Source organism: Hemitrygon akajei, chromosome 7, assembly GCF_048418815.1.
Source record: "Hemitrygon akajei chromosome 7, sHemAka1.3, whole genome shotgun sequence".
NCBI classification, from domain to species: domain Eukaryota; kingdom Metazoa; phylum Chordata; class Chondrichthyes; order Myliobatiformes; family Dasyatidae; genus Hemitrygon; species Hemitrygon akajei.
The window spans coordinates 140,172,345-140,195,565 of record NC_133130.1 but is presented as its reverse complement, the minus strand read 5'-3'; the positions used below and the strand labels follow the sequence as shown (position 1 = coordinate 140,195,565).

The window sequence follows — 23,221 nt, the reverse complement described above, 5'->3', positions numbered from 1 at the left end:
TGCAACTACATCGGTGCTGCTTCCTGCACCCATGCTGAGCTCGTCAATTTCACTGACTTTGCCTCTAACTCCCACCGACTCTCATACCTACCTCGACTGTACCTCTTCTCACCCTGCCATATGCAAAAATGCTATTCCCTATTCCCAGTTCCTCCGCCTCTGCTGCATCTGCTCTCAGGTTGAAGCTTTCCATTCCAGGACATCTCAAATGTCCTCTTTCTTTAAGGATCATAGTTTCCCTTCTGCCACCATCAATAATCTCCTCCATTTCCTACTCTTCAGCCCTCACCCCATCCTCCCATCACAACAGGGACCGAATTCCCCTTGTCCTCACCTACCACCCCACCAGCCTCCAGATGCAGCACATTATCCTCTGCAATTTCCATCACCTTCAACAGGACCCCACCACTAAGCACATCTTTCCCTCTCTACCCCTCTCCACTTTCCGCAGAGATCGTTTCCTCTGCGACTCCCTGGTCTACACGTCCCTCTCCACAGATTTCCCACCTGGCACTTATCCCTGCAAGCGTAAGTGCTACACCTGTCCCTACACCTCCTCTCTTAACCACATTTCAGGGACCCAAGCAGTCCTTTCAGGTGAGGCAACACTTCATTTGTGAGCTGTTGGGGTCATCTATTGCATCTGGTGCTCCCAGTGCGGCCTCCTCTACATCAGCAAGACCCGACGCAGATTGGGGGACCGCTTCGTCGAGCACCTCCGCTCCATCTGCCACAACAGACAGGATCTCCCGGTTGCCACCCACTTCAATTCTGCTTCACATTCCCATTTGGATATGTCCATACATGGCCTCCTCTACTGCCATGATGAGGCCAAACTCAGGTTAGATAGATAGATAGATACTTTATTCATCCCCATGGGGAAATTCAACTTTTTTTCCAATGTCCCATACACTTGTTGTAGCAAAACTAATTACATACAATACTTAACTCAGTAAAAAAAAAATGAGATGCATCTAAATCACTATCTCAAAAAGCATTAATAATAGCTTTTAAAAAGTTCTTAAGTCCTGGCGGTTGAATTGTAAAGCCTAATGGCATTGGGGAGTATTGACCTCTTCATCCTGTCTGAGGAGCATTGCATCGATAGTAACCTGTCGCTGAAACTGCTTCTCTGTCTCTGGATGGTGCTATGTAGAGGATGTTCAGAGTTTTCCATAATTGACCGTAGCCTACTCAGCGTCCTTCGCTCAGCTACCGATGTTAAACTCTCCAGTACTTTGCCCACGACAGAGCCCGCCTTCCTTACCAGCTTATTAAGACGTGAGGCGTCCCTCTTCTTAATGCTTCCTCCCCAACACGCCACCACAAAGAAGAGGGCGCTCTCCACAACTGACCTATAGAACATCTTCAGCATCTCACCCAGACATTGGAGGAGCAACACCTCATATACCGTCTGGGTAGTCTCCAGCCCTTGGCATGAACATCGAATTCTCCATCTTCCGGTAACTCCCTCCCTCCCCAACCCTTTTCACTCTGCCTCCTCCTCCAGCTGCCTATCACCTCTCTCATGGTTCTGCCTCCTTCTACTACCCATGGTGCTTTCCTCTTACATTCCTTCTTCACCTTTCCTGCCTATCCCCATCCCCTTGATCTTTCCCCTTACTGGTTTTCCACCTGGCACCTACCAGCCTTCTCCTTCCCACCCTCCCCTCATCTTCTTTATAGGGTCCCTGCCCCCTCACTCTTCAGTCCTGACAAAGGGTCTCGGCCTGAAACGTTGACTGTTCCTTTCCACAGATGCTGCCCGACCTGCTGAGTTCCTCCAGCACGTTGTGCGTGTCACACAGTCCTGAAACCTGTGCTCTAGAACTACCTTAAATTCCCCTCCCATATATTTTTAACACTGGCATCTATCTAACAATATGGAAAAGTACCAAGGTATGTTTCACTTGCAAAAATCAGAACAAATTCAATCCAATTAATTAACATCTTATTAGTATAGTCTTAATCATCAGGAAAGCATTGAAAGGGGTAATAGACTCTCACTCTCGAATAACATGCAAACAGGACCACTTGACTCCATATCACATTACAGACTTATCCAAGCAGTTTCCACGAGTTGACAGTGACTAATGTTGATATTCATTCAACATTAACTGAGTGTATCATGTGATGAGATCTGAAGGATTATTCTAAAGTGGACTGTTCCTTTAACGAGAGAGAGGAAGCGAACAGCTTGTGTGCTAATTCAGCAGCAGAGAGAGTGTGTCTGTGAGTTGCTTTGGAAACTGAAAGGCAGAGCTATATGATGGACAGCTCATGTTCCGCAATGGAGATATATGCAAGGTCAGTTGACTTAACCCCTCATCAGGATTTGGGTAGTAAGGAGGATTTGTCCTTGTCCAGGGATGAATTTATAGCGGAACAAAGTCGAGATTCTGAAATTGCTGCGTTAGAGGAAACAGCTCTCACAGAAGAGGAGGTTCAGAGAGAGTCAGTAGGATATTAAGGATGGGGTGTTAATGAGTAAGTGGAGATCACCTACTGAGCCTGCAAGTGAGGATTGGGCCATTGAACATCAATTTGTGGTCCCAAAAGTTTACAGGGCTGAGATTTTAAACACGGCTCATAGTATGCCTTTAGGTGGACATTTTGGAGTGAGAAAGACATTAAACAGGATTATGAAGGAATTCTACTGGCCTAATTTAAGAAAGGATGTTGTGAACTTTTGGAAGACTTGCCATACCTGTCAAGTTGTGGGAAAACCTAATCAGGTGATTTTTTCACACTGGTAGGTCTACCAATCTGACCAGGGTAGTAACTTTACTTTGAAAACATTCTGGGGGATAGTTAAAGAGTTGAGAGCTAAGCACATTGTGTCATCTGCATGTCACCCTGAGTCCCTGGGGTTCAGTCTGTTTGAACTTGTTTTTGGTCATAAAGCTAGGAGACCTTTGACCCTACTCAGAGAGCAATGGTCAGATCAGAATGTGTGTGTGAGCCTGCTTAGTTATGTTTTGGAATTCAGAGGCAGACTTAACAACTTAACAAGGCTTGTGACCTTGTGAAGCAGAATTTACAGCACTCTCAGATAAAGATGAAGCTGTTCCCCCTCCCTACCAATCCCCTTCAAGCAAGATTTAGTGGACCATATGAAATAATTAAGAAAATTGATTCTTTGAATTATGTTATTAGAACTCCTGACCAGCAGAAGGCTGCACAGCTCATCCATGTAAATATGATCAAGCGTTATCATGACCCCAAACCTGCACCTGTGAGTACCGTTATGACAACGGAGGAGATTGTGGTGTCTGGTACTGGAATACCACATCATTTTAATGAACTTCATGTAGTTTCCACAAGACTCAGAAATGCTGATGTTTTGAAAAATCTTGGAAAGATTCAACAGAATGAACCAAGCCAAAAATAAAATGGTTGAACAAGAACTTGAATACATGCTAACAGCCGGCATAATTAGGCCATCCACTTCAGACTGGGCGTCACTGTGTGTGATTGTCCCTAAGCCAGACGGGAGTATGAGATTCTGCACTGATTACAGGAAAGTTAATGCAGTAACTAAGACAGATGCTTATCCCATCCCAAGAGCGAATGACTGTATTGATAGAATGAGGAAGGCTAAACACGTTACAAAGATTGACCTGTTGAAAGGTTACTGGTGTGTTCCTTTAACAGAAAGGGCTAAAGAAATATCTGCATTTGTGACACCATCTGGATTGTATGAGTACAATGTTTTACCCTTTGGGATGAAAAATGCTCCAGGGACGTTCCAAAGGATGATGAATTCTGTGATTCAAGGTTTAGAAAATACAGGGGCTTATATTGATGATTTGGTTGTATGGAATGACACCTGGGAGGAGCATATCTCAGCAGTAGAGAAACTGTTTGAAAGGCTGTGCAGGGCAAATCTCACTGTAAACCTTGCTAAAAGTGAATTTGGCCACACCACTGTCACGTATCTTGGCTATGTAGTAGGCCAGGGCCAACTGGCACCTGTGCAGGCCAAGGTTCAGGCTATTGCTGAGATTGACAAGCAAGAAAGCGTTAAGAAGGTTTTTCCGAATGGTTGGGTATTACCGAAGTTTTGTAAGAACTTCACAGACATCGCTCTCCCCCTAACGAAACTCCTAGGATAGAGTGAAAGATTTGTGTGGACTGACCTTTGCCAAGAGGCATTTGACTGCCTGAAAACCATCCTGTGTTATCATCCTGTGCTCAAAGCACCTGATTTCAATAAACCATTTTCAATCGCGGTAGATGCTAGTGATGAAGCTGCTGGGGCAGTATTGTTGCAAAAAGGATGATGAAATTGAACATCCAGTAGCTTATTTCGCAAAGAAATTTAACGTGCATCAGAAGAATTACGCCACCGTTGAAAAAGAGCTGCTAGCACGCATCTTAGCATTGCAACATTTTGATGTCTACGTATGTCCTGCGCAGAAACCACTTGTGGTTTACACAAACCATAATCCATTAGTGTTTCTGAGTAAAATGAAAGATAAGAATAGAAGGTAACTTAACTGGAATCTGATCTTGCAAGAGTATGACATGGAAATAAAACATGTGAAAGGTACTGACAATATTATAGCAGACTGTTTGTCTAGATGTTAAGTTTGTTTGTAATGCTTTGCTATGTTACCTGATAATTACACATGCATTGCTTTAAGCTGTATAGTTGAGAGTTAAGACAAAAATTTTGCTGTTTCATCAAAATTTTTCTTAAAAGGAGAGAGGTGTGACAAGATCTGAAGGATTATTCTAAAGTGGCCTATTCCTTTAACAAGAGAGAGGGAGCGAACAGCTTGTGTGCTAATTCAGCAGCACAGAGAGAGAGTCTGTGAGTTGCCTTGGAAACTGAAAGGCAGAGCTATATGATGGACAGCTCATGTTCTGCACTGGAGACATATGCAAGGTCAGCTGACTTTTTAAAATCAGACACACTACAGACACACAACGCCAGAGGCAAGGAGGACATTGGTGAGCTTTGTGTGCCCATGACAAGGGTGAGGTTTTTGCTCGCAGTGTGGACAAAGGAGTGACCAGTGGAATGCTATCGGTGTGTTTAGCCCTGGCCTGGGTTGATAGCGTTACTATGGAAAACGGTCCCCTTTGTGGTCACAAATTGGTGACTTTAAATAAGTTTTGGGAGCAGGAGGACGACGTGGAGGATCGGCATCAGGAAGACAAACCAGCTCTCTCTAACTCTACTCAAATCAAATTCCAGAACTGAACTGATTACTTACCATACCACCGTAATACTGTTCACCTAACCACCTGAGCTGTGAAGCTTGGGAAATTTATTTATTCACTTATATATGCATATACTCTGCTAATCTGTTTACCTTATCTTGTTTTATATTACTTTACTCACGTAGCTACTAATAAAATAGAGTTTGTAACAGAAGACTCAGCCTCCAGGTGTGTCCATTTCTGCTGGTTCTTTTTAACCCGTTACGGGGTACATAACAATCATCAAAAAATACCAATAACATTGAAAACAAAGTGATTTAAGATAAACATTTTCCACTGGGTGGATTTCTAACTAACAGAGTAAAAATGGTTGCAGTGGTGGAGGTTAAACATCCCAACCTATGACATAACTGCAGAAGTTCCTCAGGGCAATATTCCAGCCACAACCATCTTCTGTGATCTCAATGATCTTTCTTCCATAATAAAGTCAGCAGTAGGAATATTTGATCCAGATTAATTTCATTCATAATTCCTCAAGAATGAAGCAGCATGGTCAAAACAACATTTAGTAATGGGCTAAGTAGCATCTAATATTGTTGCCAGACAAAAAAAATGAAACAAGAGAAGCCACCACATTCCCTGCCATTTAAAGGTATTACCATCACTGGCTCTCTGACCAGTAACAACCTGGGGTTACCACTGGCCACAAAGTTATTTGGAACAGGCAAGTTTGCCAACTGAGTACATAAGATATCGACTTGCGGCAGTTTAGTGTTTTGAGAAGCAGTTATTCAATGATCGAGATTGATTGAAAGAACAAATTAAAATAAGGCAGGGGCAAGCAGTGTGGTCTTTGGGGGAGTTTAAACTAGGGTTGCAGGAGGATGGGAAGCACAGTTCCAGAACAGATAAATAGTGGAGAGGTTGTGGAGACAGATGTTGTTAAGTCCTCAGATAATGTCAGGAATCAAAACGTTGAGCATGGTGTGACTAATGTCCTGAGCTGCATATATGTCAATGCAATACACATCATAGGAAAGGCAGATGAGCTCAGGGCATGGATCAACACTTGAAATACGATATTGTAGCCATTAGTGAGGTATGGCTCCAAAAGGGGCACGACTGGCAGATCAATATTCTGGAGTTCCATTGCTTTAAATGTGACAGAGTGGGAGGGTTTAAAGGGGGAGAGGTGGGATACTAATCAAGGAAAATATCACAGCAGTACTCAGTTAGGACTTGCCTAGTGAGGCTTTATGGGTGGCACTGAGGAATAAGAAAAGTATGGCTATGTTAGTGGGGCTATATTATAGACCACCTAACAGTCCATGGGATTTAGAGAAGCAAATTTGTAGATAGATCACAGACTGTTGCAAGAAACATAAGGTTGTTATAGTAGATGATTTTAACTTTCCACATGTTGACTGGGACTTCCATACTGTAAAAAGACTAGATGGGATAGAGATTAGTAAATGTGTTCAGGAAAGTTTCCTTAATCCATACATAGAAGTCCCAATGAGAGTGTGTGATATGATCTCCTATTAGTGAATGAGACAGGGCAGGTGACAGAGGTTTGTGTAGAGGAACATTTTGCATCTAGTGATCATAATGTCATTAAAGTAAATATGCAAATAGATAGGTCTGGTGCCAGGTTGAGATTCTACATTGAAGAAAGGCTAATTTTGATGACAAGCAAAAGGATTGTAAGGGACAAATTTGGTTTCCGGAAGATCAGAATGGTAATCTATGCATGGAGTCAAAAGAATGGTGGAGATCTTAAATGGTTTTTTTGCATTTGTATTTACTCAGGAGATGGACACAGAGTCTATGGAAGTGAGGCAAAGCAGCAGCAAGGTACACAGATTACAGAGGAGGTGTTTGCTGTCTTGAGGCAAACTAGGGTGGATAAATCCCCAGGGCCTGACAAGGTGTACCCTTGGACCCTGTGGAAGACAAGTGCTGAAATTGCAGGGGCCATACCAGAGATATTTAAATCCTCCTTAGAGTCAGGTGAGGTACTGGAGGATCGGAGGACAGCAAATGTTGTTCTGCTGTTTAAGAAAGGCTCTAAAAATAAACCAGGAAATTATAGGGCTGTGAGCCTGACGTCAGTAGTGTGAAAGTTATTGAAAGCTATTCTAAGGGACTAGATATACAAGTGTTTAGACAGACATAGATTAGGGATAGTCAGCATGGCTTTGTGCATGGTAGGGCATATCAAGCCAATTATGGTGGTTACTTGCAAACAAACCAAAGCCGGTGAGAGACTAAGCCAGGGTAAACGGTGTATTATGCACTTCCAAATAACAATGTTACAAACCAAAAAACCTATGTTCAATCCTTTATTATGATTCTTGCAAAGATGAGCGATCTTACAACAATAAAAACTAAGCTAAATTAGCAATATAGCAATCTTAGCATTCAAATCAGCGTAACGAAGCATTCTAATTAGCGATATAACTAATTATATCGCAGCCAAACTAAATTAGTGTTCCAATTAGCAAAGTTAGCGCACTTGAATGTAATAAGCAGTCTAATAATGTTCCCACAAAGTACACTACCGATGCTGTGGTCAAATCAAGACGTACAAAAAAGCTGGATGAACTCAGCAGGTCGGGCAGCATGCTGCCCGACCTGCTGAGTTCATCCAGCTTTTTTGTACGTCTAATAATGTTCCATTTTGTGGTAAAAAAAAATTAAAAATCATTCCCCATGGCTCACCCTTTGCCTAACACTAACAGTTAACTAACCCAAAGCGTGAATACATAACTATACACATTCGCTTCTATTACACCCCAATCCAAGTGAGAGCTTACCATAATAAATACACTACAAAATACAATACAGACAGGAAGTAGACATGGCTCCAGAGACCAAAAATAGACACATGACTCCTACATCCCAGCCTCAATTATTAAAACTACAACCTAAAATAAGAGACATGAAATCTTCAAGGATTAACATCTTAATATTTATACAAATGTCCTCTTTCTTCTTCATCAAGCTGGTTACCAGCACTTAGCCCAGTACATGTGATCTTTGCCACAACTCTGTCAAGTCTGTAAGTCAAGTGGAAGTCATGAAGCTTCCAGAGCTGTAGCTCCTCAAACCTTTGCCTCCTTTAGAAGACAGATCTTGGTTATAGGCCTGTCCAGACTGCTGGTCTTGATCTTGATGTGCACCTGCCACACAAATCCTCTTCTGTCTGGAAAGACTTGAATGACTCTTCCCACAATCCATGAATTGTGAGGTACTGTGTCATCAACTATGCACAATGTCTTCTGGGAGGAAATTGTATTTTATACCTGACCACTTTTGAAGTTCCTGTAAGTGGTAAATACACCTTGACGCACCATTTCAAAAACAAGCAAGACATGGATTGGATCTGCTTTCACCTATGAGCATAAATGTCTTCCTTTTGGAACTATCCTGGTGATAGGGATGGTGAGGTTAACAGATGCAAAAGATAGTTGAGTATTAGTGCTTCCAATTCATTGGGATTGGATGATGCTTTAGTAATTGGATGACCATTGATAATTGACATTAATATTACAATGGCTTCTATTTCACAAAGTACTGTGTGGAAAACCTCTGTCAAGATTCTGTACCGTTCATGGTGGAATTCAGGACCTTTTGTAGAGACCTAATCAATCTTTTCCACATTCCTCAATGATGTGAACCAGCCAGGCGTTGAAAATCCACTTAACTGCTTTTTGAAGACGGACATTATTTGATCCGTGAATAATTCCACTTCTCAATGGCTTCTCACAACTCTCAATCAGTTCCAATAAAGTTTGTTGCAGTATCAGAGTACAGTTCACGAACCTATCCTCATCTTGCTACAAAGCAAAGTGCATTAACAAAGGAATCTGTCTAAAGAAGATACCACTTTGATGTGAACAGCTTTTAGAGCTAAAGAGGTAAAAAGGTGAAGAGTGCTTCTTTACTGTACTCCTGCTCTTCACTTCAAAAGGTCCATGGTAGTCCACTCCTAAACATGTAAACAGAGGTTCCAGAGGTAGATCTACCATCTGCTTCCCCCCCCCCCCCACTAAGGTTGGGTGGGACTAAAAGAGGTCATGGGTTAAGGGTGAAAGGGGAAAGTTTAAGAGGAACACGAGGGGAAACTTCTTCATTCAGAGGGTCATGAGAGTGTAGAACGAGCTGCCAGCACAAGTGGTGCATGCAAGCTTGACTTCAATGTTTAATAGATGTTTGATCAGTTACATGGATGGCAGGGCCATGAAGTGCTATGGTGTGGGTGCAGATTGATGGGAGGAGGCACTTGAAATGGTTTGGCACCAACTAGATGGGCTGATGGGCCTGTTTGTGTGCTGTACTTTTCTGAGACTCTATAACAGCCAAAAGGGTATCCGACAGAAGTGACTTGCCTCCTGACACCTGTAGACCCTTCCCCCATGAAGGCACAAGGCCAGCATGTGATAGAATACTTTACAACTGCATGAATGAGTGCAGCTCCAACAACTACCAAGAAGTATGATACCATCCAGCACAAAAGAGCTGTCAGATTGACACCTCTTCCAGTTTTCTGAACAGTCAGTCCCTCCACACCAGCACATAGGCTCCTCCCAGACACAAACTCGACAACAAAGGACACGTAGAGAAGAGACAAAGGAACACCACAAAGATGCAGGTTTCTTTCCAATCATAGTTCCAAGTCAAGATGGTGTACATCACCTGCTGCTCCACCACTGTTACTAGCTTTAAATCCTGGCACTCTACTAACAGAGCTGTGAGAGTACTCTCACTCAAAGGTCAGCAGCAGTTCTTCAAGATATGGGCTCAAGGGATTTAGGAAGAGAGAATAAATACTGGTTTTATCAGCAATCCACCCATTTCTAAGTAACAAAAACAACGTGAGAGACCTGCATTGCAACCTAGTATAATTTACAACATCATAATGAACAAGTTGTGACAGGGCTTGAATACTATCACCCTTTATAAAGTAAAATCAAGCCACCTAGGTGACACCAGAGCTTCACTTCCAAATGAGCTCAATACCTTCTACGCTTGCTTTGACTGTCAAAACATGGAGAAACCATCGCAAACTCCTGCAGTCACTGATAATCCTGTGATTTCAGTCTCTGAGGCTGACATGCAAGTAGCCCTTAGGAAGATTAACCCACGAAAAGTATCCGTACTAGATGGGGTAACTGACCAAGTACTAAAGACCTGCACTGATAAACTAGCTGGAGTGTTCACTGAGATCTTTAGCCTCTCGCTTTGGCAGTCTAACATACCCAGCTGCTTCAGACAGACTTCACTTATACCAGTGGTAAGAAGAACATAGTAATCTGCTTCAGTGACCATTGTCCAGTAACACTTACATCCACAGTAATGAAGTTGTTTGAGAAATTGGTGATGAAATATATCAACTCCTGCCTGAGAAGCGACTTGGTTCCTAACAGAGAACCAGGTCCACAGTAGATGTTATCTTATTGGTTTTTCATTCAACCCTAGAATATCTATGTATGCAAAGATGCATACATCAGGATTCTCGTTATCTGCATCTCAGAATTCAATATCATCCCCTCTAAACTAATCAATAAGCTTCGAGACCTTGGCCTCAACATCTCTTTGTATAATTGGATCCTCGATCCCCTCACTTGCAGATGCCAGCTAGCTCAGATTGGCAGCATCTCCTCCACAATCACCACCAGCTCAGGTGCGCCACAAGGCTGTGTACTTAGCCCCTGCTGTACTTGCTTTGCACTTATCACTGTGCCATATGCAAGTTTGCTGGCATCACTATTGTAGGCTGAATCAAAGGTAGTCATGAATCAGTACAGGAGGGAGATTGAAAATCTGGCTGTGTGGCTCCACAACAACAACCTCTTACTCAATGTCAACAAGACCAAGGAGCTGACTATTGGCTTCAGGAAGAGGAAACAAGTCTATGAGCTCGTCCCCATTGGAGGACAGGGGTGGAGAGGGTCAGCAACTTTAAATTCCTCGTTGTTATCATTTTGGAGGACCTATCCTGGGCCCAGAGCACAAGTTCAATTATGAATAAAGCATGTCAGTACTTCGATTTCCTTAAGAGTTTGTGAAGATTCGGCATGACATCTATAACTTTGACAAACTTCTATAAATGTCTAGTGGACAGCATATTGACTGACTGCATTACAGCCTGACTGCATTGGAAACACCAATGCCCTCGAATAGAAAATCTTACAAAAAGTAGTGGATACAGCCCAGTCAAAGCCCTCCCCACCACCGAGCACATCTACACAAAGCGTTGTTGCAGGAAAGCAGCAACCATCATCAGGGATCTCCACCACTCAGGATATGCTCTGTTCTCATTGCCATCAGGAAAGTACAGAATCCTCAAGCCTCACACCACCAGGTTCAGAAACAGTTATTACCCCCTCAACCATCAGCCTCAACTTCTCTTGCCCCATCACTGAAATGTTCCCACAATCTATGGACTCACTTTTGAGGATTGATCATCTCATGTTTTCGATATTTATTGCTTATTTATTATTAAATCTTTATGTTTGTATTGTTTGTCTTTGCACACTGGTTGAACACTCAACCAGTTGGTCTTTCATTGATTCTATTGTATTTTCTATTCTATTATGGACTTATTGAGTACGCCCACAAGAGAATGAATCTCAGGGTTGTATATGGTGGCATATGTACTTTGATAATAAATTTACTTACAACTGTGAATATTAAAAAAATCACCCTCAGCAGCACAAATCAGTTATACTGTGATAACGACACACACAAAATGCTGGTGGAACACAGCAGGCCATGCAGCATCTATAGGGAGAAGCGCTGTCGACGTTTCGGGCCGAGACCCTTCGTCAGGACTAACCGTAAGAGATTTGAAAGTAGTGGGGGGAGGGGGAAATGCGAAATGATAGGAGAAGACTGGAGGGGGTGGGATGAAGCTAAGAGCTGGAAAGGTGATTGGTGAAAGTGATACAGAGCCGGAGAAGGGAAAGGATCATGGGACGGGAGGCCTCAGGAGAAAGAAAGGGGGGTGGAGCACCAGAGGGAGATGGAGAACAGGCAAACAACTAAATATGGCAGGGATGGGGTAAGAAGGGGAGGAGGGGTATTAACAGAAGTTAGAGAAGTCAATGTTCATGCCATTAGGTTGGAGGCTACCCAACCAGTATATAAGGTGTTGTTCCTCCAACCTGAGTGTGGCTTCATTTTCACAGTAGAGGAGGCCATGGATAGACATATCAGAATGGGAATGGGACGTGGAATTAAAATGTGTGGCCACTGGGAGATCCTGCTTTTTCTGGTGGACCGAGCGTAGGTGTTCAGCGAAACGGTCTCCCAGTCTGCGTCCGGTCTCACCAATATATAAAAGGCCACACCAGGAGCACCGGACACAGTATACCACACCAGCTGACTCACAGGTGAAGTGTCACCTCACCTGGAAGAACTGTCTGGGGCCCTGAATGGTGGTGAGGGAGGAAGTGTAAAGGCAGGTGTAGCACTTGTTCCGTTCACAAGGATATGTGCCAGGAGGGAGATCGGTGGGAAGGGATTGGGTGGGGGGGGGGGGGGGGGAACGAGTGGACAAGGGAGTCGCGTAGGGAGTGATCCCTGCGAAAAGCAGAGGGGGGGGGGGAGGGAAAAATGTGTTTGGTAGTGGGATCCCGTTGGAGGTGGCGGAAGTTACGGAGAATTATACGTTGGACCTGGAGGCTAGTGGGGTGGTAGGTAAGGACAAGGGGAAACCTATCCCGAGTGGGGTGGCAGGTGGATGGGGTGAGGGCAGATGTGTGGGAAATGGGAGAGATGTGTTTGAGAGCAGAGTTGATAGTGGACGAAGGGAAGCCCCTTTGTTTAAAAAAGGAAGACATTTCCTTCGTCCTGAAATGAAAAGCCTCATCCTGAGAGCAGATGCAGCGGAGACGGAGGAATTGTGAGAAGGGGATAGCATTTTTGCAAGAGACAGGGTGGGAAGAGGAATAGTCCAGATAGCTGTATCACTTTCGCCAATCACCTTTCCAGCTCTTAGCTTCATCCCACCCCCTCCAGTCTTCTCCTATCATTTCACATTTCCCCCTCCCACTACTTTCAAATCTCTTACTATCTTTCCTTTCAGTTAGTCCTGACGAAATCTCAGCCTGAAACGTCGACAGCGCTTCTCCCTATAGGTGCTGCCTCGCCTGCTGTGTTCCACCAGCATTTTGTGTTGTTGTTGTTTGAATTTCCAGCATCTGCAGATTTCCTCGTGTTATACTGTGATAGCCTTCTACCTGCAAGCACCAGAGCTGTGTAATTCAGTAACAGTCCTGTCCCACCAGTAGATAGGCTAGTATCTCATTCTCAAACCCTGCTGCAGTCTGCTCTGTTCTCATGCATTGCCCCATCTGGTTTTACCCCAGGTTTGATTCAAAATCAGATCCAAGACAGTTATATCATGAGGACTGATGCCACAAATTTAGCTTGCATTCATTTAGTTTAGGAGATTTAAAGGGTAATTTAATTGCTTTTTTTTAAAAAAAAATGAATAATGAATATATAGGATGGTGCCAGAATTCAGAAAAAGGGAAAAGAAACCTTAAAAATTAAGCTTGGCCATTCAGGGGTGAGATCTGGAAGTGGTCACAGAACATTGAAATTCTGCCTTCAGGAAGTCGTGGATGCTGTGAGTCAACAGGTACTTTCAAGGCTGAGAATAAAAGGGTTTTACTGGATCAAAACATCTCAGGGTAGTTTGGAATAAAGATAGGTAAATGAAGTTGAGGTGCATCTATCAACATGAACGAGAACAGATTTGAGGAGCTGAATGTCAGGAATCATACAACACAGAAACAGGCCCTTCAGCCCACCTGTGCATACTGACCATCAACCTACCTATCGATTATCAACACTTGGCCCATAAACTTGGTGATTAAGTGCTCATGGCCTCCAAGTGTTCTGATATTGTCCACTCCTGCTCTCTTGGGCTCATTTTCTCTCAACTTTTCCCAAACGCCACTAATGTATGGTCTTAGATCCTGCTAATTCATATCACAGTCCAACTGGAAGCAAGTAAAACATTAGGTACCTAGATTGAAGACTGCAATTTCACCAGAGGATGAACTGTGAGGCCCAATATAGACTCCAGAGACAAGGAGGAGGGTGTCTTCAGCATTGAATTGGGAGAATTGGGTGTAGCTCCAATTGTAGGGGCGCATATTAGCACTATGTAACACCGATATCTCCAGGTCATTGTTCCATACCTGAAACAACAGTGAACAACTTCCTTGAAGTCGCATGGTAACAGGAAATGATTCTGTAGTGTTATGAACCACTTTAAACAGCTTTGGGGCATGGCAGCATAGTGGTTAGTTAATGTTGAATTTTCTGGGAAATTTGATTAAGTAAATTAATAGATGATATCATTAGTAGGGAACAACAAAGAATCAGTGAACCCACCAAGTTCACTAATATTATTCAGGGAATGCAATATACAATTTCTACATGGTCAAGGGACACAGCAGCATTATTGACTGAAACAGTTCAACAATTTAGCAGCAATAAATACAAAACAAGCCAGTGACGCTCACATCCCATGAACAAATCAATGAGAAAAATCAGTTAACTTGGATTTTAACAAGCTTCTAAATACATCTTGATAAAAGAACTCCAATGCAGGTGTCAATTTACAGGCATTAGTATATCACACAAATTAGTACCAGGCTAAAATATAGTACAAAGGAATTTTCTTGGTACTAGCTAGAAATTAAATTAAGACAGGATAATGTTATAGGTGATGGGATGGAGATATGACTCTACCGAAGGAGGTGTAAGGCGCTCCTTCCCTCTGCTAGCCTGCAGGTCACCCTTGGACAAAATGTAGCACCAGCTTAGCCCCTCCTGATCAGGGTCACGTGAAGCCATGGGAGTGGGTGTGGATGGTCGCATGAGCAGCTGGTGCACATCACAAGTCCTGGTTATGCAACCACAGATGCCAGGCAGACAACCTCTGAAGAGTATTGATAATGGCAGGGGTCACACGTCTTGTAAATACACTGCTTAGAAAAAGGCAATGGCAAAACACATCTGTAGAAAATTTTACCAAGAACAATCATGGTCAAAGACCATGATCGCCCACGTTTTATGACACAGTACATAATGATGATGAATATTATTGGGAAAAAAATTTCTTTAGATCAACAGATCTCTGGTGATGGGCAAAGTAATCAGAAAGTGGGTTCTGACAACGATCATATGAGCAAGCTGGCGACTTTGGGAGAGGAAGTGGGTACTTTGGTGGGTGAGCAAAAGAAAGCTAGGGCCAACAGAAGAGGAAGCAAGAGAGAGTTGGCGCAGCAAGCAATCTACTGGAGAAACTCAGCAGGTCATGCAGCGACTGTGGGAGGAAAGGGATTTTCGATGTTTTGGGTCAAAACCCTGCATGAGGGATGGGGTGGGGGGGGGAGTGCAAGACAGTGCAAGCTGGGTCTCTTGGTTACAGGGAGTAGGTGGGAAAAGCAAAAGAGATCTAGGACCAGCTGATGGAAGGGACTCCAAAGGGGAGAGTCAAGACCTTTACAGGAAAAGAACTCCTACCTTGACAAAACAGTCCTTGGAGCAAGAGCCAAATAAGTAGCCATTGTGAGAAAAGCTGACATGCAAGACTTGGTCTCGATGTTCCTTCAGAGTTGCCACCTGCACACAGGGAATTGTATCATACAGCCTGCGGAACTCACCCAGCCATGAAGTAGCAGCTGCAAGACAAAATGTTAGCACAAACTTGTTATCCTGGATGTGACATTGCAAATCATAAACACAAGAAATTCTGTAGAAGCTGGAAATCCAGAGTATCACACAAAAAATGCTGGAAGAACTCAGCAGGTCAGGCAGCATCAATGGAGAGGAATTAACAGTCGACATTTCGGGCTGAGACCCTTCATCAGAACTGAAAAGAAAGGGGGACGAAGTCAGAATAAAGTGGGAGGAGGGAAAGAGGTGCAAGGTGGGAGGGAAAGGGTCGTGATAGGTATCAATCAGTGGAACATTTATGATGATTTGGTTCCCTGGCCTTAACTTTGTTACAATTTTTAAATTTTGCACCGACTTGGTAGATCAGAGATAGCAACAGTCCAGTGAATGATGAAAAAGAAAAGCGCTGAAATAACTCAACTTTGATTTGTAGGAAGTAGGTCATAGCAACAATGCTGGGGCAGCGGTAATACCCGAGTGCCTTCCTGCCACTGATCTGGTTTATAAATGTGCCACAAAATACATAACACCAAAATGCACCGTCAAATGGAGTAGATCCCTAAGGAACTCTTTACAATTGAAAGAAGATTTCAATATGGATTGACTATAATGATAATTCCTGTCTATTCTTCCCCTGGATTTTCCACCCTGGCTTTTGTGTCTATCCTTTGCCTATTCTTTACCAATGATGCTGGCTTAATTTTCATTTCCATCTGTCTTCAGTCCATCACTTTGACACAGTACATCCTGACCAGTGGAACACGTCCTGTGTCACTTCCTATTTTCAAAATGGGCACAAAGAACTTAACAGAGGACATACAGCATTACAGCACAGTACAAGCCCTTCAGCCCACAATGTTGTGCTGACCTTTAACCTACTCCAGGATCAATCTAGCCCCTCTCCTCCTACATAGCCCTTCATTTTTCTGTGTGCCTATCTAAGAGTTTTTTTAAGTGCCCCTAACATATCTTTCTAACACCACCTGTGGCAGAGTATTTCCATGCACCCACCACTGTTTAAAAAGAACACTATCTCTGACATTCTCCCTATATTTTCCTCCCATCACCTTAAAATTATCCCCCTTGTATCGGCCATTTCTGCCCTGGGAAAAAAGTTTCTGCCTATCTACTATCTATTCCTCTTACCTTGCACACCTCTATCAAGTCACTTCGCATCCACCTTCCCTCCAGAGAGAAAAGCCCTAGCTCGTTCAACCCATCCACATAAGACATACTTTCTAATCCAGGTAGCATCCAGGTAAATTTCCTCTGCACCTGCTCTGAAGCCTTCCTATCCTCATCCTTCCTATATTGAGTCTACCATAACTGAATACAATATTCCAAGTGTGATCTAACCACTGTTTTACAGAGCTACAACATTACCTTGTGGCTCTTAAATTTAATCATCCGACTAATGAAGGTGAATAAATCATACACCTTCTTAACAACCCAATCAACTTGCACGGTAAATTTGAAGGATGTGAACCCCAAGATCCCCCTGTTCCTCCACATTGCCAATAATCCTGCCACTAACCCGATATTCTGCCTTTAAATTCAACTTTCCAAAATGAGTCACTTCACAATTTTCTAGGTTGAACTCCATCTGCCGCTTCTCAGTCCAGCTCTGCATCCTATCAATATCTTGTTATATCCTTCAACAATCTTCTATACCACCCACAATTCCACTAACATTTACGTCATCTACAGACTTACTAACCCACCTTTCCACTTTCTCATCCAATTTCTTTATATATAAAAAAAAAATCAGGAAGAGCAGGGGTCTCAGAACAGATCCCTGTGCAACAACACTATCAATTGATTCTTGATTTTATCCTGTATCATGTTGCTACCAGTTCTGTCCACTTTCCATAGCAAGTAATAAATATTTATTCTAGAAAGCCTAAACACAGTAACTGATTGGGTGCTGGCCAAGGTGTATCACTAAGGGCTGAGGAGAAAGTTAGGAAACTGCTATCTATTCCTCGTCATCAAACTCCTTACATACCGCACTAATCTCATCCAATCATACCCGTCATTCAGCTCATTTCATAGAGGTGATCATTTTCTTTGTTGATGCTCAATTAACTCAAGACCAGCTCTTTAATATTTGACCCAACAGTGCTTGTGCTGTGTTGTCCTCGGCAATCTGACTAAAAACCACTCACACACACTAACCTATTTGCCAACTTTAAGGGGTGGCAGGCAATGTTCCCTCTAATTTTTAATAGTGTGCGCAAAAATCTTTTGTGCAAATTTTTTCCTGTGACAAAAGTATGTATGCACTGAATGCACACATGGTACAGTTTATGTAGGTTTACAAAATATTTGACATAAAACTGCACAGAACAACAACATATTTAAGTCACTCAATTATTTTTCTCTCTCCTGCCTTTGGCATTTACCCATTCTTTGTAAACTCTATCTAGACCAATAGAACTTCCATCTAATGGATAGCTTTTGATTCTCATTAACATATCCAAATAACATTCACCTAAACGGTCTCTCAGCTTGTTTTTGAGTTGATTTGAAGTACAAATGCCACCATTTGATACAAACCACACGTTTGGATGTACAAGTGACAAAAAGGAACCTTCAAATTCTTTAAATAGGGCTGCTCTAGCTTATGTCAATAAAGTTCAAGCTCTTTCCAAAGGTACAAGCATCTATTCTTCAGGAAGTTCTGCAGCAGATGAAGCTTCCAAAGACACAGCATGCATAGGTGACACATTTGGGTTCATCTGGAACTCATTCCCTAATCCTCTGATTTCAATACATCCACCTCCCTATCACATAATTGTGTCAATGCTTGGCATCAAGTATACAGACCACTACTGAAACCTGATCATTGGACTCATCAGACTATCTGTGCCAATGAACAAATAACTCAAGACAGCTCAAACACTAGTCATCAAATCCACAATCGACATTATAACATAGGAGCAAGAGACCTCTCAACTTTTCCCAACTGCCTTCCCTGATAGACTCCCTCAGCACAGAAACATATCCTTCAGCCTATCTTGTCAATGCCAACCATGAAGCCTACCTACGTTAATCCAATTTGTCCTCATTACGCCTGTTTCCCTTTATTCCTTTCATATTCATTCCTATGAGTGGTTGAGTGGGGCCACAACAATAACAACCTCTCGCTCAATGTCAGCAAGGCCAAGAAGCTGCTTATTAACTTCAGGAGGAGGAAACCAGAGGTTCATGAGCCAGTCCTCATCAGGGGATCAGAGGTGGATAGAGTCAGCAACTTTAAATTTCTCAGTGTTATCATTTCAGAGGATCTGTCCCGGGTCCAGCACGTAAGTGCTATTGTGCAGAAAGCATGGCAATGCCTCTACTTTCCTAGAAGTTTGCAAAGATTCAGCATGTCATCTAAAGCTTTGACAAACTCAGAGCCTGGTATGGAAACACCAATGCCCTTGAATGGAAAAGCCTACCAAAAGTAGTGGTTACAGCCCAGCCATCATAAGTAAAGCTCTCCCCACCACTGAACGCTCTCACAGGAAAGCAGCATCATTAAGGACCCGCACCATCCAGGTCAAGCTCTTTTCTCACTCCTGCCATCAGGAAGGTGACGCAAGAGCCTCAGGACCCACACCACCAGGTTTAGGAACAGTTATTACCCCTCATCCATCAGGCTCTTGAACCAGAGGATAACTTCACTTCATTTGCCCCATCAGTGAACTGTTCCCACATCTCACTTTTAAAGACTCTTCACCTCATGTTCTCAATATTTATCGCTTACTTATTATTATTTCTTTTATGTTCTTTCTTTTTGTATTTTCTCAGTTTGGAGTCGTTTGCACATTGGTTGTTTGTCCATTCTGTCAGGAGCAGTCTTTCATTGATTCCATTGTTCCTTGTATTTACTGTGAATGCCCACAAGAAAATGAATCCTAGGGTTGTATATGGTGACATATATGTATTTTGATAATAAATTTACATAGACCTTCTTCGGCGAGACATGCGAGCCTAACATTAACTCAGTATTAGTATGGACCTGACTAAGGCTCTGGTTAACTGAACCTTTACTTCCATCCTTCTGCAGTTGATCTCACTGAGATCTTGAGGAGTCCTACCACAAAGAACCATCTAACCTGACAGCTGCTCTTGACAAATTGTTTAGTGCAAATGTGATAATTAGGTACTTATGTATAATTTCTAAAAACACATTAAAAATTCAATAGAGGAATATAAAAACAAATTTATCACATTGTAAATAAAAGTATTGGAAAAATAGCATATTAATTGTAATATTTGACAGAGTTTGGACAGGTACATAGATAGGAAGGAGGGATAAGGGCCTGCACGTGCAATACAAACAGATGGGATCGGCGCAGATTATGCTGCAGAATGATCAAAACCAGAAAGGTATTTGGAGACCAACCTGGATGTCGAGGGATTGACCGATTCACATTGTAATAGCGATAAAAGAGATCCCTCCACAGAAAGTCATCACGGGACACTCCGTACCATTGCCTGCACGTGCTGCCAGCAGCAAGGACATTCTGGTGTTCCAGGTTCTGGAACACTTCAAGGAGAATGGTATCCGGCAGCAGGGGGTAGACCCCGTTTTCCATCGTATCATTCTGAGCTCATGTACACTGAAAACAAGATAATAAACAGCATGGTTTCATCGGTAAGGAGAGAGACTACATACAAGTGAAAGATAAACATGAAGCATCTCAGGACTTCCTCTGAACAATTTTCAGGTCCTGGACAATATTGCTATGGGTTAATTTTCGAAACACAAGCAAGCAGCCCAACAAAGAAGGTTTAAGAATTAACTCTACAAAGGAACTGCAAACTTCGAGTGCTGAAATGTCCAGAGTGGTGGTTAAAATTGATGGAGAGGAGAATTCACAAGGCCACTACAAGTACACATGTTACAGAGCAAGGAGAAAGTGCTTTTAATTATTTTACAACAGACAGCACCAATCCTCTCACCAAATGTTCACACTTTCTATGCAGCACCATCACCTCCCCTGGTGCCCCTCCTCCTTCCCTTTCTCTCATGATCTACTCTCCTCTCCTATCAGATTCATTCTTCTGCAGCACTTTGCCTTTTACACTTATCACCTCCCAGCTTTTAACTTCATCCCCCCCTCCCCACCCACCTGGTTTCACCTAAAACCTTGTCTTTTCCTCTCCTACCTTTTTAATCCAACATCTTCTCCCTTCCTTTTCAGACTTGATAAAGGGCCTCAGCCTGAAACATCAACAGTCTATAGTCCATTGATGGAATAGTCCATCAATTTCCATAGCTGCTGCCTAACCTGCTGAGTTCCCCCAGAATTTTGTCTGTGGTGCTAGAAGTTATGACAGAATTACCCAATACATTCCAGACCAAAGCACATTTCTATTTTTTTTAAATTAAGCAGTATCACATCATTTGATTGAGTGATTTGTCACTACCACCCCTCCTAGAGCACAGTCAACACCCCCCCCCCCCCCCAGCTGCAGGGAACGGGGCCCTGTAACATCCCTCTTCCCTTGGCTTCAGGGTTCTGTTATACCCCTCCCTTTCCCTAGCTCCAGAATCTTCTTGCCCCCTCTTTCCCCACACCAGTGTCCTGTTACCCCATTCCAGCTCTAGAGTCCTGTTGCCCAACCCTTGCCCCACACCAGCATCCTGTTACCCCACTTCTACTTCAGTCATGTCCCCCATTTCCCCGTATCAACGTTCTATTACCCCAGTTTCAGTTCCAGTGACCTGTTGTTCCATTCCACCCCCCCCCCCCCCCCACACACACACACACACACACTCCAGGGTCATGTTGCCCAGTTCCCCTTTCCACCAGCTCTGGGGCCTTGTTACCCACCCCCCCCTCCACCGGCTCAAGAGCCGTTACACCCCCTTCACTCACTCCGTCCCTGTTACCCCCCTTCCCCTCAGCTCTGAAGTCCTTTTAAATCCCCACCTTCCCCCAGTTCCGGGTTCCCGTTACTCCACGCCCTGCCCCCGGCTCCGGGGTTCTGTAATCCGCATTCCGGCCCCGGAGCTCTGTAACCCCTCCGTATCCACACGGAGTCCCGGGCCCTATCACCCCTACCCCCTCGATCCTCAACGCCTTCCCCCAGGTCCCAGGCCCGACACTCCCAGCCCGTACCCCGTCACTTTCCCCGTGTCCAGACCCGGACATGACCCAGTCACTGATACCCTCCGCAGTTCCGAGACGACGGGCCCTTTGTCGCCGCCAATCCCCACTTGCCCGAGCCCCGGGCCACGGTCCTCACCGGCCGCCTGTTGCCGGGCCGCACGGCCATGGGCGCGAGTACCTGGCGAGAGCGCGGACGCGGGGGCGCGGACGGCGCGTTGGTCGCGGCTCTGCCCGGGCAGAGCTCTCCCCGCGGCCGCTGGGACGGCGCTCTGCAGTCGGCCCTGCAGCCGGGTGGGGCTCGGGTAGCCGCTCCCTGTCGGTGGGGGCAGGCCCCGCTTCCCTGTAGCTCTGGGTGAAACGGGCCCGGGAATCATGTCGGTAAACCGGACCTTAAACCTGACGACCTGGCATATAAATGACAGACCAGACCACCCACCAGTAGATGGTAAACCCAACTACCTGACGTACAATTGACAAACTAGATCACCCATCGTTAAACCCAGTCAGTAAACCGGACCACTCATCGGTAATTTCCCTCATCTGGTCAGTAAAGTGGGCATCAGTCGGTAATTCTGACCTTTATTCGACAAACTCATGGCCAGGTACACCTGCAGGAGCAAAGGAACCTAACCATCCATCGGTTAACCAGATCATCGACTGGTAAACCTGACTACATGTTCGTAAAAACACGACTTTCAATCGGAAAACTCACTTGTCGGTAAATCCACGTGGCTCATGTGGAAGCAGTAATTGATAGATAGATAGATACTTTATTCATCCCCATGGGGAAATTCAACTTTTTTTCCAATGTCCCATACACTTGTTGTAGCAAAACTAATTACATACAATACTTAACTCAGTAAAAAATATGATATGCATCTAAATCACTATCTCAAAAAGCATTAATAATAGCTTTTAAAAAGTTCTTAAGTCCTGGCGGTTGAATTGTAAAGCCTAATGGCATTGGGGAGTATTGACCTCTTCATCCTGTCTGAGGAGCATTGCATCGATAGTAACCTGTCGCTGAAACTGCTTCTCTGTCTCTGGATGGTGCTATGTAGAGGATGTTCAGAGTTTTCCATAATTGACCGTAGCCTACTCAGCGCCCTTCGCTCAGCTACCGATGTTAAACTCTCCAGTACTTTGCCCATGACAGAGCCCGCCTTCCTTACCAGCTTATTAAGACGTGAGGCGTCCCTCTTCTTAATGCTTCCTCCCCAACAAGCCACCACAAAGAAGAGGGC

General features: G+C 43.8%; 1 protein-coding gene across 6 annotated transcripts in view; it reads right to left on the bottom strand.

Annotated features, from left to right (window-relative positions):
• fbxw5 (F-box and WD repeat domain containing 5) overlaps positions 1-22,575 on the bottom strand; it is a 54,527-nt gene extending 31,952 nt beyond the window's left edge. The window contains exons 1-4 of one of the 6 annotated variants that reach the window (XM_073052108.1): positions 22,555-22,575; positions 20,264-20,480; positions 15,718-15,875; positions 14,210-14,384 (exon numbers count right to left, since the gene is read on the bottom strand). In XM_073052108.1, the coding sequence (XP_072908209.1) occupies positions 14,210-14,384; positions 15,718-15,875; positions 20,264-20,456 (526 nt within the window). In that variant the 5' untranslated portion in view covers positions 20,457-20,480; positions 22,555-22,575. Of the gene's footprint in view, positions 1-14,209; positions 14,385-15,717; positions 15,876-20,263; positions 20,481-21,986; positions 22,273-22,554 lie in introns of those variants that run through there. The other 5 variants (XM_073052107.1, XM_073052105.1, XM_073052104.1 and 2 more) reach the window with 5 other exon arrangements.
• Positions 22,576-23,221: the final 646 nt, after the last annotated feature.